Consider the following 15,077-nt stretch of genomic DNA (forward strand, 5'->3'; position numbering starts at 1 on the left):
ATCTATTCTCAGAATTGTTCCATCATGTCAAATTTTTAGATATCCTAACCCTGAAAGTGTAAAAAACACTGTTTTTTACATATTTGAGGTTATGTAGCATCATAAATAAATTGTTTCACAATAAACTATTTACAGCATCTAAAAGTATAAATTGTCCCCTTTTAAATGCCATTGAGTTTGCCCAAATATCCTTTTTTTTCGCCGAGATATCACATTTTGAAATTTTTATATTTATGAATTTCTCAAAATTCGAAAATCCGTTAATGTATATTAACCTGGTTTAATATAAATATAATATAATAAATTTAATATAATAAATTAATTAATAAATAAGAAATTCTATGTTAGCAAAATACTTAGATATTTTAAATCATATATAATCATCATATACGAGAGTCGTTCAATAAGTCCGTGCTTCTCAGAAGATGGTGGTGTTATCGTAACGTATTTTACACTGTAAAAGAATCCCATCTAGTATAAGTGCATATATAAATTTTCAACTCAATATGTTCGTTTGAAAATTTTTTAGTCATTTCAATTCAGTCTATTATTATTTTTCATTCCAAAAAAAATCGTAGAAAAAAATAAGTTTGGTATGCTTATGAAACATACCTTTCTACGGGGAAAATCAATCAAAGAAACTGAAAAAAAGCTCTGGAAATATTATGGAGACTCTCCTCTATTGCGTGGTATGATTTAAGAGTGGTTTACTGAATTTCGTTTTAGCCGTAAGAGCACAAGTGATGCTAAATGTCCTATCTGTCCAAAAGAAGTAATCACTCAAGACATGATTGATAAAGTTCATGATATTGTACTCGTCGATCATTTTTTTTTTTAATTCACGGATTTATTGAACGACCCTCTTATGACATCAAAATTTTTTTGAATATATTATAACGAGCAGAAATTAACCTAGTTATATCTCTCTCTCTTCTTTGTGACGGTGTAGGCCCGTCATGGCCTGCACCGTGTGCTTGCCTCCCTCTCCTTCTTAGGCAAAGGCGCACGGCCGGCATCAAGCGCACGTTATTATTACGTGCCTGATGCCTGCCCTTTTATTTTTCAGCTACGCACGAGAGCGGTGGAAGGAGAAGCCGTGGACGCGACGACGCGTTCGAGTATTGAGTGCGAGAGAGAGAGAAAGAGAGAGAAAAACTATAGTTTAAGTTGGGCTTGGCGCGCGGCACTTGTCGCGACGGGCATTGCCGCGTGCCGCCGATTAGGCGAGTGGTGGGAGAAAGCGTGAGAAGCCGGCTCTCATGCACTCGCGAGAGAGTGACGCGACGCACGCGACAGCAATCAGTCGTACGAGAGCTGACCATCGCTGCCTGTCCTTTGTCTGGAAGAAGTCAGCATTCCCCAGCAGATCGGCCTGACGGGACTTCCTCTGCCAGCGACGCAGCAGTTGCCCTGCAAGAAGCCGTCATCGAGGCAGAACCCGACAGCCTTTTCTGCCAGGTCGCCGGCCACGCAACAGCGAGGGGTTTTCCAGCCTAGTCGCCGGTGGGACACCTTCGAGGCCGCCAGCAACAGCGACGTCCACCAGAATTTGGTCAGGTCACCAATTCCTCTCTCTCTATATCTCTTCCTTTCCTCGGCGATTCTCACGGTTCGCGTTGCTACGCCAGGCTTTTCCGAGCCGGCGTAGCTTTCGGCAGTGTGTAATTTAAGTATTGTTTGAGCCGGTTAACGAGGTGACATGGCGCTAACGTGCCGGTCATCTCGTTTAGACTAGTTTCGCGTGTTATTAGTAATAAGTGATTTGTACTCTCGTCGGCACTCGAGGTAGTGCATTTGTAATAAACGGTTCGTCAACGAGTTGTGTGTGAAATCATTTGCCCGCTGTTCTCTTTCCTGCTTTGCTTGGAGCGATACACCGCCTCCCTTGCCTTCCCCCTTTATAAATAATTGGTAATAGTAGTGAATATATCGGCATTGCACACCGACACTATTACACTTTTCTCTCTCTTCCTCTCTATAATCCATCACTATTCTATTATTATTACATTTATACGTATGTTCTTCAATGCTTACCGGGAACTTCTTCCACACCGTAGAGTAACTTATAAGGTAAGCGAGAAAGAGACAGACGCACTATGACAAGCGGGCATTCGTGTTTCGGAGAGAGACAGTGTCAGATAGTTTTGTAACCGTCTTATTAGCGGTAAGCTAGTTAAATGAAGGACGAAGAGAAAAGGCTCCTCATCGCCATGCCAATCAATATTGTTATCGATTTCGACCAGTAAAGTGTTGTACCGTCCTATCTTAGTGATTTGCATAGCTATAATTGGCTGCAACAAAATATTAGACGAATAACATATTGATAATATCATCGTGCCGTTCACCAACATTCGTCTTGCACTCTAGCAGAGATTTAGCGATTACGCGGCCAATTAAAAATTCCTGTATTGAGAACGACAGCGAATCACGCCGAATGTAAGTACTTACTCGATAGCTGCCTCTCTTCAATTTACTGCTTTCTTACATAAGGTCTGTCTCACTTGCCATCTTCAATGTATTTTTTGACTTGTCATTACATAATCTTAATATACATACTTCTGGCATACGTCTTCTTCATGCTTAATCCACGCGTGACCTAATTCGTCTTCCTTGTTGGTTCCTTCGTTACGATCGTGCTTATCTTTATTCATGAATGTCAGCTGGCGATTGTTCGCACGATGCTCTTCGCCAGATTAGTAAATATAATTTCGCTGTACAGGCAAGTAGAACTATTGGGTCAGGTTTCACTATAATCCCAGTGGGACTGGCAACATGTCGTTATCTTTTTCTCTCTCTTCAATAATTATTTTATGTGACGTTTGGCTCGCAAAATTGACGATTCCGAGCAAAAACCCTATTATAATATATAATTTTTTCACAACTAAGCTAATGAACCTTGATAAACTTATCATTTGTTCGTGTACTTTAATATGTTTATTAATATCTTGTGTTTGTATTATGTAAATTTAACATTTATTATTTTTGTACGTTTGGTGGAACAGATGTACGCCATCGTGTGGGCAGTGGATCTAGTAACAAAAATAGGTGATTTGGAAGTATTTATACTACTAGTGTCATGCATCTGTCATGATCTTGACCATCCAGGCTATAACAACATCTATCAAATAAATGCACGTACAGAGCTGGCACTTCGTTACAACGACATTTCACCTCTAGAGAATCACCACTGCTCAGTTGCATTTCGCGTTCTAGAAGCCCCGGCATGTAATATTCTAGCATCGTTTGACTCCATTACTTATCGAACTGTACGCGAAGGTATCATACGTTGCATACTTGCTACTGATATGGCCAGACATAATGAGATTCTTGCTGAATTCACTGATGCTATGTCCGACTTTGACTACACTAGTACAGCTCATGTCAATCTTGTAAGTATCTATCTCTAAAAGCCAATATAATTTTTAAATATAAATTTATCCGAATTTATTCGACAGAATACAAAAAAATATAAAATTTTTCAAGATAATTTTAATTCAATAATTTTTAATTGACGTATAATATTTTTTTAAATATTTCGCTAGTATTTATATTGCTGTTGCATACTACATACAATGACGTTAACAGTACTCTATGATATCCGTCAAATGGATTTAAAATAAGTAACAGAATTACAATTTTCATATCACATTTTACTACTTGTATTTTATACGATTATGAACAGAAATGTTTTAAGATCGTTTCTGAATATCTTTCACGTGTCGACTCAATATTATTAATCAATTGTAAATCAATAAGTCATTATTATACGACTGTTAAAATCTGTCACGGGACTTCTGTTCAAGATATTTTGAATAAAAACCGAAACATAAGTTTGTTGTTATTCGCAAACAAAAATTATATATAGCGGGCGTTGATGTAATCCTGTGCAACACTGCTCCTGCATAGGTACATTCAGAGTTCATCTGTCTCAGATTGCCTCCTTCGTTGAGAGAGAAATCAACCCGCGGAGAGTGTAGTGAGCTACGCAAAAATCAACCGGAGAGTAATCAAGAGAGAACGAGGCGCGAAGCAATAATGCGACCGAATATTATAGGAAGAGTGGGAGCAGTATAGTTAATAACTCAGCACAAACTTCAAGTGAACAGTAATCTGTATTGACAAGAGGAAAGTTAATACAAAAAAAAGCAGAGTACAAAACTCGGAGCAAATCGAGCGAAGTGCATGCCTCACATAGCTTAGTATAATACGAGCACTCGCAAACACGCACTAAAGATGAATAGGTATTGCGCACATATCACGTAGATCGATGGAATGCAAGCTGACATCACGTTGTGAACCGCCGCTGAAAGCGAACCGTCTTAGTCCGTCGCACTCACAGACTATCTTCAATCGGCACGACCAAGTGTCAATACGCAACGCAACGAAATGATAGTATGCGCCCGACACACTAGACGTGGTAACAAGCGAATCAACTAGAAAAATATATACAAGGCAAGTGTGGGGAGAGAAAGTATGAGAGAGAGAGAAAGCCAAGCATCAAGCTCGTACTTACAGTGCTGGTCACTCGCTGAATTCACAGAGATACAATAGCGCACTCGCTCCACGAGGCTAGTTTTGTCTACGTATATGTTTCCAGTCTCACAGTTTTTACTTTTAGCATCCGCTCAGATCCCCGATAGTCACTGTCTATCCTGCTAATCGCGCATGTGGCTGTTTTTCTGCTGTTCTTACATCAATGCCTTAGCGTCGCCCTTCAATTGTTCACCCTTCACACGAGGTATACGAGGTCTGTTCAAAAAGTATCGCGAATTTTGAATTTCCGCGGGCTACGTCAATTTGATTTTTGATTTTTTTGTAGCGTTATGTTGGTACTCATGTCCCTTACTTATGTTGACAAGGTCAGACATTTTTAATGTGTAGTTAATTTTTGACAGCTGTTTTATTTGGATGTGTTTCGGCTCGTTTTCGATTTTTGCCTATTCTAAAAAATGGATCAAAGAATCTGTATCAAATTTTGTGTGAAAAACAAAATCAAGTGCGCGGACGCATTCCGAATGTTGATTGTGGCATATGGTGAAGCTAACTTGGACCAAAGCAACGTTTATCGGTGGTATGAAATGTTCTTAGAGAGCCGAGAAGATGTAAACGACCAACAACGAACGCTCCAGCACGTCAACAACAGACGAAAACATTGATAAAGTGAAGAAAATAGTATTGGCCAATCGTCGAATCAGTGTTAGAGAAGTTTCTGAGAATCTAAATATATCGATTGGCTCATGCGGTTCGATTTTAACCAATGATTTGGGCATGAGTTAGGTCGCCGCGAAATTCGTGCCAAAACTGTTCAATTTCGACCAAAAACAACATCGCGTTAACATTGCTCAGATGTTAGACTCGGTCAGTGACTACCCAAATGTGCTCCAGAGGATTATAACTAGTGATGAATCATGGGTTTATGGTTATGATGTGGAAACCAAAGCTCAATCATTCTAATGGATTCTACCGCATGAGCCAAGATCGAAAAAAGCTCGCTAAGTTCAGTCGAACGTGAAATTTTTGCTCACAGTTTTCTTCGATTACAGGGGCGTGGTGTATCATGAGTTCTTGCCACAGGGATTATGGTCAATAAGGAATATTACCTGCAAGTTATGCGCAATTTGCACGAAACAATCCGCCAGAAACATCCGGATTTATGGAAGAATAAAAACTGGCTTTTGTACCATGATAACGCCCCTGCTCACACATCGTTACTTATGCGCGAATATTTGGCCAAAAACAACACAGTAATGGTGCCGCAGCCACCGTATTTCACAGACCTGGTCCACTGTGACATTTTCCTGTTCCCAAAATTGAAGAGGCCCATGAAAGGACGACGCTACGCCATGATTGAGGAGATAAAGATGGCATCGAAGGAGGAGCTGAACAAGATCGCAAAAAATGATTTTTTTAAGTGCTTCGAGGATTGGATAAAACGTTGTCACAAGTACATTATATCCGAGAGGAATTACTTTGAAGTAGATAAAATAGATATTCATGAATAAATAAATAATTTTAAAATCATACAAAATTTCCCGATACTTTTTGAACAGACCTCGTACACTTGTTGCCGGCTGATAGCCAATTGTCTTAATTGCGCCTATTCTCTCCTCTCCTCGGGACAATCGCATCTCCGCGAAGGTGTGCGTCGCGCTTTTACTATCGACTATCAAACGATGGACGCGTCACTTACCAATTCGCTAACGTCTACGCTGCAAACATCTTATACAAATAAATACATAGCAATATTACAAATATATTTATTACTGGCTTCGTGGAGAGAGAGGAACATAACGAACTACAAGCCGTTCGTTATATCTCCCTTTCCCAGACGCTGGTTGCCAGAGGGTACCAGCTCGAAACCTGGTCTCTCTCTCTCTCTCTCTCTCTCTCTCTCTCTTCATGAGCATACCAGGGTAGTTATTATTAAATAACTCTAAGGCTAGAGAAACTACGCTTAAGTACAGAAACACCTCGACGAATGGAAATCAGAGAACTCAGGGAAGTAAGAACTCTCTCCTTTACAAAGAGTAAGGTTTATTTGTCGTGCAAAAATAAAAAGAAGTTAAATGAATAAATAAAAGATATTTTTTTATTAATATGATTTTGGGGCGTAGCTCCTTACAGAGGGTTACGCGTATTCGCGTAACAATCTAACAATTTTGTAACGCAAAGACGAGTGCGTCATCGCTAGAGCGCACACGCTTAACGGCTTCAGCGCGCGCTTAGCTCACCCTCCGAATACGCGTACGGCGGGTAACGTTCAGACAGCCATCCCGGGTGATGGACAAAGTTGAGGCAATCCATTGAGCGTGACATCCGATCAGACGGCATAAATTGCAGAACCGTACCCCCACTAGATCTTTGCGTGGTCCCTCCCACTTGCCACAGGGCTTTGTTCTTAGCCCTATAGAGGTTATTAGCCCCCACATAGACTGGTTCTCTCTTTAGTCCCTCGGTGACAACAGAGAAGCTAGAAGTTAGGCTTTCTGGACGCCTAGGCAGTAAAGCTACGACCAGGGGGGTTGGGTTTGGGACCGGAAGTTGAAAACGAATCAAACAACGGATCTCTTGTCTCAGGACTTATCCTCCACTTGAAGAGGCTGCTCCCGACGATAACCCTCAGCTGAGTAGTCCAGGAGTACCATTTGAACCCGGAGATGGTCCATCTCCCGCTGTTTAATCACCATGGCCTCAGCGAGTATCCACTTCTCTTTCTCGATTCGGCGACGTTCCATCAATACAATGCGCTGCTCAGCGAGGTACACCTTTGGTTCCTTTCCCGCTAGATTTTGTAGGCCTGTTCGTTGATGTGCTCCTTTGTCGCGGGTCCGCTGGCCTCGAGGAAGCCAACGCCCGAGTAAGAAGAACGGTCTCGCGAAGGGAGTGACATAACAAACTACAAACCGTTCGTTATAAATCAAAGAAGTATGCCAGATAAAAATATGTTCAATATTCTGATTAATATTAACATGTTGAGAGTTGTGAGTGTTAATCAAAAGAACATGTTATTTTTCGTTCCTCCGCATACCTTTGGGCAATTCTTGGCTATTTCAAACAGTTTAAAACTTCAAATCACCAATTTTGTTCAAAGTTGGTAGACTTGTTATCTATACTGAGGTCAACATCTGTGCAGAGTTTTAGATCAAAATATTGATAAGGGGCCGACTTATCAACTGTTGAAAAAATATTGGACTTTTTTTTATTAATTCGGTTTCTCGGAGACTAATAATGATATGGACATGATTCTTTTTTTAAAAGACGCGGAAAGAGTTTCACTTTTAAAATGTAAATAATAAAATACCAAATCATTTATTTATGCCATTGTTATAAACAATTTTTTCAAAAAATCGACGATATCTCAAAAAACGATATTTTTTTTTTAATTTTTGTACCATCGTGTTCCTTGTTATTTTTGACATAAGAAACCGTTGAGAAAATTGAGTGCCCGCTATTAGGATTAAGATAGCACTAAAATGAAACGAACCGCGCGCTAGCCGCTCGGCCGTCTGCTACTCGTGCGGTTCCAACGTTGCTTGCTGCAATTGCCTTCTTTAAAGAATAAATAATTTCATATTCTAACAGTCTATATGTATTTATTTAAATAATATATAAATGTATTAATTAAGTAAATGAACTATTTTTTTATACAATCTGATATAATATTGAAATTAAACATTTGCTCTCTGCGTTTGAGCGGGCTTGAGACCGACGCATATTTAGGATGCGGCCGCATTAAAAATGTTTTTTTTTATCGGACCTACACCACAATACTCTTAATAAGTTATTTACAAGTAATTTTACAAAAAAAAAACCCTTTAAATTATGCGTCTTATTTCAAATTCAGAAGAGTATGAAGTTTTTCTTACTTTAATTTCCGTTGTATTGTCATCACTAACTGGAATGAATGCATGCAGTGATTGTGTTCCTTGTATAGTAAGAGCATCTTTTAATTGACTATACATGCTACTTTCAAAAATTTCATATTCTTCTTGACTACAGTAAATAAACCTTATTTTAGGCATAGCTTGCTTCGCCCATTTGAAAAATTCTGCAGAATTACTTATGATTTTACCGAGCAAGCTTTCTCATCGAGCTAATCTTTTTATACCTCCACCAATTCCATCACACGGACTTTTACCATGACAACTTGCAAAAAAATGCCACTCTGCTCTAATAGAATAAATTCTGTAATGTCAAACTAAGTTTATAAAATTCATTCTATTTTTATATTGGCTTCCGGCACCATCACTAACATAAATAATTTTTTTTACAGTATTTTGATGTATTTTTGATACAACTTATTTTTGTATACAACGGAAATTAAAGTAAAAAAAAACTTCATACTCTTCTGAATTTGAAATAAGACGCATAATTTAAAGGGTTTTTTTGTAAAATTACTTGTAAATAACTTATTAAGAGTATTATGGTGTAGGTCCGATAAAAAAAACATTTTTAATGCGGCCGCATCCTAAATATGCGTCGGTCTCAAGCCCGCTCAAACGCAGAGAGCAAATCTTTAATTTCAATATTATATCAGATTGTATAAGAAAATAGTTCATTTACTTAATTAATACATTTATATATTATTTAAATAAATACATATAGACTGTTAGAATATGAAATTATTTATTCTTTAAAGAAGGCAATTGCAGCAAGCAACGTTGGAACCGCACGAGTAGCAGACGGCCGAGCGGCTAGCGCGCGGTTTGTTTCATTTTAGTGCTATCTTAATCCTAATAGCGGGCACTCGATTTTCTCAACGGTTTCTTATGTCAAAAATGACAAGGAACACGATGGTACAAAAATTAAAAAAAAAAAAATATCGTTTTTTGAGATATCGTCGATTTTTTGAAAAAATTGTTTATAACAATGGCATAAATAAATGATTTGGTATTTTATTATTTACATTTTAAAAGTGAAACTCTTTCCGCGTCTTTTAAAAAAAGAATCATGTCCATATCTTTATTAGTCTCCGAGAAACCGAATTAATAAAAAAAAGTCCAATATTTTTTTAACAGTTGATAAGTCGGCCCCTTATCAATATTTTGATCTAAAACTCTGCACAGATGTTGACCTCTGTATAGATAACAAGTCTACCAACTTTGAACAAAATTGGTGATTTGAAGTTTTAAACTGTTTGAAATAGCCAAGAATTGCCCTTTTATAATAAGCAAATAGAAGGTCAGTAGCCGTAAAAATCTCAGTGTTATGTAACATAACTAGTTATTTATTTAATTAGCTATATTTTATTAGTATATTTATTCAGTCGATCGAACATTACAGACAGCAATAAAAAACAATGAACAGTAAATTTGAGAAACAATAAATAATAAACTATGAAATCCATTTTATAGAAGCAAGTATACGTATTTATCATAATTTATAGCGGACATTACAGTAAAGTATAAAACACTTTTAAATATTTTACAAGTTTATAATTTACATAAAATTCATATACATTTAATATAAACAATATTATAATCATTGTGTTGGAGTAGAGTATCGTTCATATGAAACGAATTTCACTTATGACTATTATGCCCATATTACTTGAAATCATAAATCTTATGTTTGTATGTGTTTTCATTTCGAAAATGTGAGAAAAAAATAAGGAAAAACTTTATAAATTATTCTATCTATTACGCATATGTGCATCGGTAAACTTCAAACAATGTAGGCAAAAGAAGAAAAAAAAATCTTTTGACGTTTCTTTGACAGATTTGTTAACCTACTCAGAAGGAAGGTATCGCAATCCGAACTCACTGATTTTGATAATTTTTGTATATATTATAGTACTTTAAAAATGCAAGAGTATTCGTATTTTTTTATTGGCGGAAAAACATATTTAAATGGTGAAATCCACCCACAAAGTTCACCCCTAATAATAGTTTTTTTCAAATAACTTTTCTCCTAATCAATATTATTTTGTAAAATCGAATGGGTAATAATTCTCATAAAAACTCTAACAATTTCTAGTTTGTTTGACTATTGGGGGTCGCAACCCCTATTTTTATTAACAATCGACATGAATTTTCGCGGTAAAAAACAGTTTAGTTTTGAACAGATAATTGTATTTAGAAAAAAAATAGAATTAAACAGTTTCTTTATTTTTAATTAAATTATAGAAATTGCAACTTTTGTTTCTATTGAAAATAAACTGGAAAAATTGATATGAATTTCTATTATAACTCTTTATGGAAAAAATCTTATTCTTATACATAATCGATAAAAAGAGAAAATTACATTTAATCTACTGTAACGGGGTGTGAATTCCATTTTAATTTCTTTGTCTCGCCCGATGCGCAGTTGTATCGGAATGCGCGCGACGAGATCGAAATAATCAATTTTGTTAACTAACCGAATAGCAGGAGAGGAAAAGTATCAGTCAACCAACTTACTAATAGCAGAGACAACAGTAAATTAATGTTCCAATCATGCACAGACTAGTTTATTTATCATAGTAATCTAGAGCACGTTTGGCCCGCGTATTTACTCTTATACGATGCGCGCGACAATCTTACGTATCGTCATTTCATTTACAATCGTTCGTTTGCGATATTCGCTCGCTACCGATTTTCTAGTATTCACAGGTGTGAGGAGAGAGCTAAGATGTGACGCGCGGTCGCTTATCGAAAACAATAACGCGAAGTTGGCCAGCTTACCTTAACGATTAGTCGCGCTGTCAAGGGGAGCAATTCAATGACGTAGGTCAGCGCGTGGCTCAGGTTGCCACTTTTCCACTTAAATACGAGGCTCTCTCTGTCGTCTTCCATCAGACGGATTCGGCTACCTCGTGGCTGACCTCCGATGGCGTCTCAGCTAGCCACTCGAACTCGCAGCAACAACAAAGAACTCTGGGCCGTTTAACGTTCACGCTCCTTGTGGCGTTCACACGCACGTACATCGCTGCCGGTGCTAGAGGCCTCCTGAGTTCGGGCACGCTATTCGCGAATTTCGGGTAACTGCTCAAGTCTCGCGTTAATGCTTCTGGACTCCTGCACGTTATTACCGGTGTCAAAGGCGCTCTCCCACTGGTCCTTTTTTCTTCGCGCGCGTTCCTTCCCATTTCGGACGGAGATCCCGTTTTCGACTTATCCGGACCGGTAGGTGCTGCCCTCGTAGGCAGCCACGCGATCGAGACGGTAGCGCAAATCGGACGTTTACCGTCACACTACTTTAAATATCATTTTATTTTCAATTCATTTGTCTTTGTACTAATTTTTTGATAGAGTACTGCACATTTATAAATATAAATTTTTATAACATTTGATACAGCTTAGAAGAAACGGTTTTTCTAACATTTTTTATTTGTTAAAGTCTGAACAGTAATGATAACCATAAAAAAATGTTCAAAAAATAGAGATTTTTTGTTTCAGCCACAACATATAATTGCAGAATTTTGACAGCCTTCAATTTCGCATTTTGAACTACAAGAATCCCCGAAATTAAAATCAACCGGATTATCAAATGTTTCCGGTTTTTATTTGAGATATCCATTTTCAAACGAAGAATATTTAAATAGATTTAAATATCTTTGTGAATAAAATTGGTTATGAACCAATGACTGAAGTGTAACGTCTCACGAAAGGTGAAACGGGAGTTAATTCTTTTCGAGCTGTGATTTTTCACTTTACATGGGGAAGGAAAGATTGTCATTGATTTAAAATATAAGAGTTGTAATGTAAAATTGATCATTTTAGAAGTTTTTATTATTTGATTATTATTATTTCATTATTTTATCCAATTTTTTCAGAAGGCATAGAAAATTTCAATAATACATTCCACTCAGATCTATAAAGGTCCTAATGATCCCAGTTATACTAAGTATCAATTCTATCGAACTCGTTTTGTAACGAGAGGACCGAGCGATACGGAATTGGGAAACGTGAATTATAGAAGGGTTATTAATTGGAAAATTCTTAATTTTGATAATTAAATATTTTTTTACTTACTTATTTTTTTAATATAAAAACCTTCTGCACAATTTCAAAAGAAAAGTAAAACTTATTAATTGAGCCTTACACGCTCACAATTTAAAAATATAATTTACTCGAAGTCCGAAAACTTCTGAGTCCTTACCACTAAGTGAGAGAGAAAGCATTGTGAGCGTGGCAGTGCTAGCTGCGGATGACGGGGCAGTGCCAGATAGTTCGCGAGTGGCTTAGCACAATCCCTTGTGTAACGGAGTTTTATGGGCCGACTATTCGTTGAAGAATACTTGCTCGCGGCCGTCCGCACAATATTTATCAAAGGAGGGCTCGGGAGGCACGAATGCTCCCACGACTGAATGGCACACCGAGCGTGTGTGCCAATCGCGCACGAATTGAAGGAAAATCGGGAAAACGAACGGGTTAACGCAATAATATATGACACATATATATATATTATTAATTTATTAATACAAACACAATAAAAGAAAATGAAAGAAAAACACACAAATTAATAATTAGACGGAGCACGCGCACTCCGTCTCGCAAATCGGCCTATTACAAAAATCGCTAATCCGCTTAATCGGATTATCGGCAATCACTGCCCGATAATCCGCTTAAGCCTAAGCGCCCGCGAACGCATTCGCGACCTCAACACCCGGCAACGGGGGCCGGCATCACTGCCCGACCTGCACCGTTGCACCCGCGAACACCCCGGACATGCAAGAGAGCGAGAGAAGGAGAGAGAGAGAGAGAAAACCGGCACCGACCTTCCCAACGGCGACCTCAGGTGGAGATGGCCGCTCCCGGTCAACGGACGCGGCTTGCTGCTGCTGCTGCTGCTGATGTTATTGCTGTTACTGTTGCTGTTGCGGCTGTTGCGGCTGCTGTTGCTGCTGGTCCTACTGCTCAGCCGCTCGCCGGATTCGCTCGCCGAACACGCGCGCGCCGGCGGTACGGGCTTCGCCCTTACCCACGCACACCGGTGCTGGGCGGCAAGGCTTGGCTGGGCGCGACCCAGCCACTCACTCCTCACTTACAACAAAAATGAACCACCGATGCGCGCCCACACACCGGGTGCGCATCCACAAAACAAAAAAAAAACGTGGCGAAGCACCACACCGCTTCCAAAAACCCACGGAAAATCCAAAACGGCGATGAACGAAAACAAAACGCGCGCACGCGTTCGGCCAGCCCAAACGAAACTGCCGATTTCCCCCCTCGGCCGCGCTCTCCCCATTCCGCTCGCTCCCCCGCATGACGATCCTGGCAACGGATCGCCAGCTCGTCGGCCGCATCCAGCTCCGCCAATGCCCGTTCGCCTCACCTCAAACAGAGAAAAACCAGGCATGAGAGTGTATACCAACACACTCTCAGCCCGGGCGTAGCGAACGGACGAGAGAGAGACGAAGGAGAAGTCGGCGAGCCGAAATTCTCCGTCACAGCCCCCCCGTAGCAACCGATCCTGTACCAGGATCGGAAGCTATCCCCCGCTCTCATCGTCCGTGCGTCACACCCGGGCTGGGTCCCGAGTGCAAACTCGGCCCGACGGCAATTCTGCCCGGGGAGCCTCGCATCTCGCTGACCACGAGCGAACAGGAATGGTGGGTCATCACTACCTATAACGGAACAACAAAAGAAACTACAAATACAGAAAGAGAAAAAACGAAACCGAAACCATGCGTCATTGCGGGGTTCAGAGCGCCACTTACCTTGGGTCCCGCGTGGCCTCACCTACTGGCCACCCTCACGGGCGGGAGGCTGCGAGACCTGACCAGCCTCCTCCACAAGGCGCAGGCGATCCTCTCGGGACAGCCCGGCAAGGTAAGCCAAGACCCTCACACGAGAGGCCGGCCTCGGCACCGACGGCACTGGTGACACCGATGGTGGTGAGGGCGTCACCGACGCCACAGGTGGTAGTGGCGTCTCCGGCGCCAAAGATGTTGATGGCGCCGCTTGTGCCGTCGGGAGCACTGGCGGCTCCGTGGTTGGTGAGCCCCGCTCGGCCCGAGCTCGGACCTCAGCCAGAAGCCGGCGTCGAGCCCGACGCCTAGCCGCCACTGAGGTGGGCGATGGCGTGCCCTGCTTGGCGGCGGCGGCTCTGGCCCCGGGCCGAGGCAGCTGACACCGGCTTGCCAGCGCGCCATCGGCGGTCTGATGGTCGACCGCGGTGCGCGCTGGAGAGACCCGCTTGGCCTCAATCCCCTTTCTCGTGCGCCGCCCCCCCGCTCGGGTCACAGGGCGAAAATGGCCGTCACCGCAAAGGCGGTAGACGATACCATCATCACCCACGACCCGACGCGAAGACAACGCCGAGGCGGGGACGGACAAACCCGTCTCCAGGGTAGGTGAAGGTGTCGCGGTCGTCGCGGCTTCCGGCACCAGACCAACCTGAGCCTCGGATGGAGACGTCGACGGGGCCTTCCCCACCAGTTCCGCGGGTGGAGACGAATCCGAGTTCCCCACAAGTGGGGAATCGGCCCTCACCGTCTCCTTCTGGGGGCACCCAACCTCACCGGACGCGTCCGGCTCCGCCGACGATCGGCACTGAGGAAACTCCTCCTGTCGAGGAGTTGGCTCCTCACCGATGTAGCGGAACTCTACGTCCCTGGTGAAATCAGGCAGCCGCCCAGACCTCTTCTTACAAGA

At 41.1% G+C, this 15,077-nt stretch overlaps 1 protein-coding gene across 4 annotated transcripts in view; it reads left to right on the top strand.

The window, feature by feature from the left end:
* Positions 1 to 15,077, top strand: part of LOC131669918 (uncharacterized) — a 1,245,201-nt gene that overhangs the window by 1,060,129 nt on the left and 169,995 nt on the right. For all 4 annotated transcript variants that reach the window (XM_058945134.1, XM_058945126.1, XM_058945144.1 and 1 more), the window contains one exon: positions 3,003 to 3,389. In XM_058945134.1, the coding sequence (XP_058801117.1) occupies positions 3,003 to 3,389 (387 nt within the window). The remainder of the gene's footprint in view (positions 1 to 3,002; positions 3,390 to 15,077) is intronic.

This window comes from Phymastichus coffea, unplaced genomic scaffold, assembly GCF_024137745.1.
Source record: "Phymastichus coffea isolate CEN01 unplaced genomic scaffold, Cenicafe_Pcof_1.1 PCOF00008, whole genome shotgun sequence".
Classification (NCBI taxonomy): Eukaryota; Metazoa; Arthropoda; class Insecta; order Hymenoptera; family Eulophidae; genus Phymastichus; species Phymastichus coffea.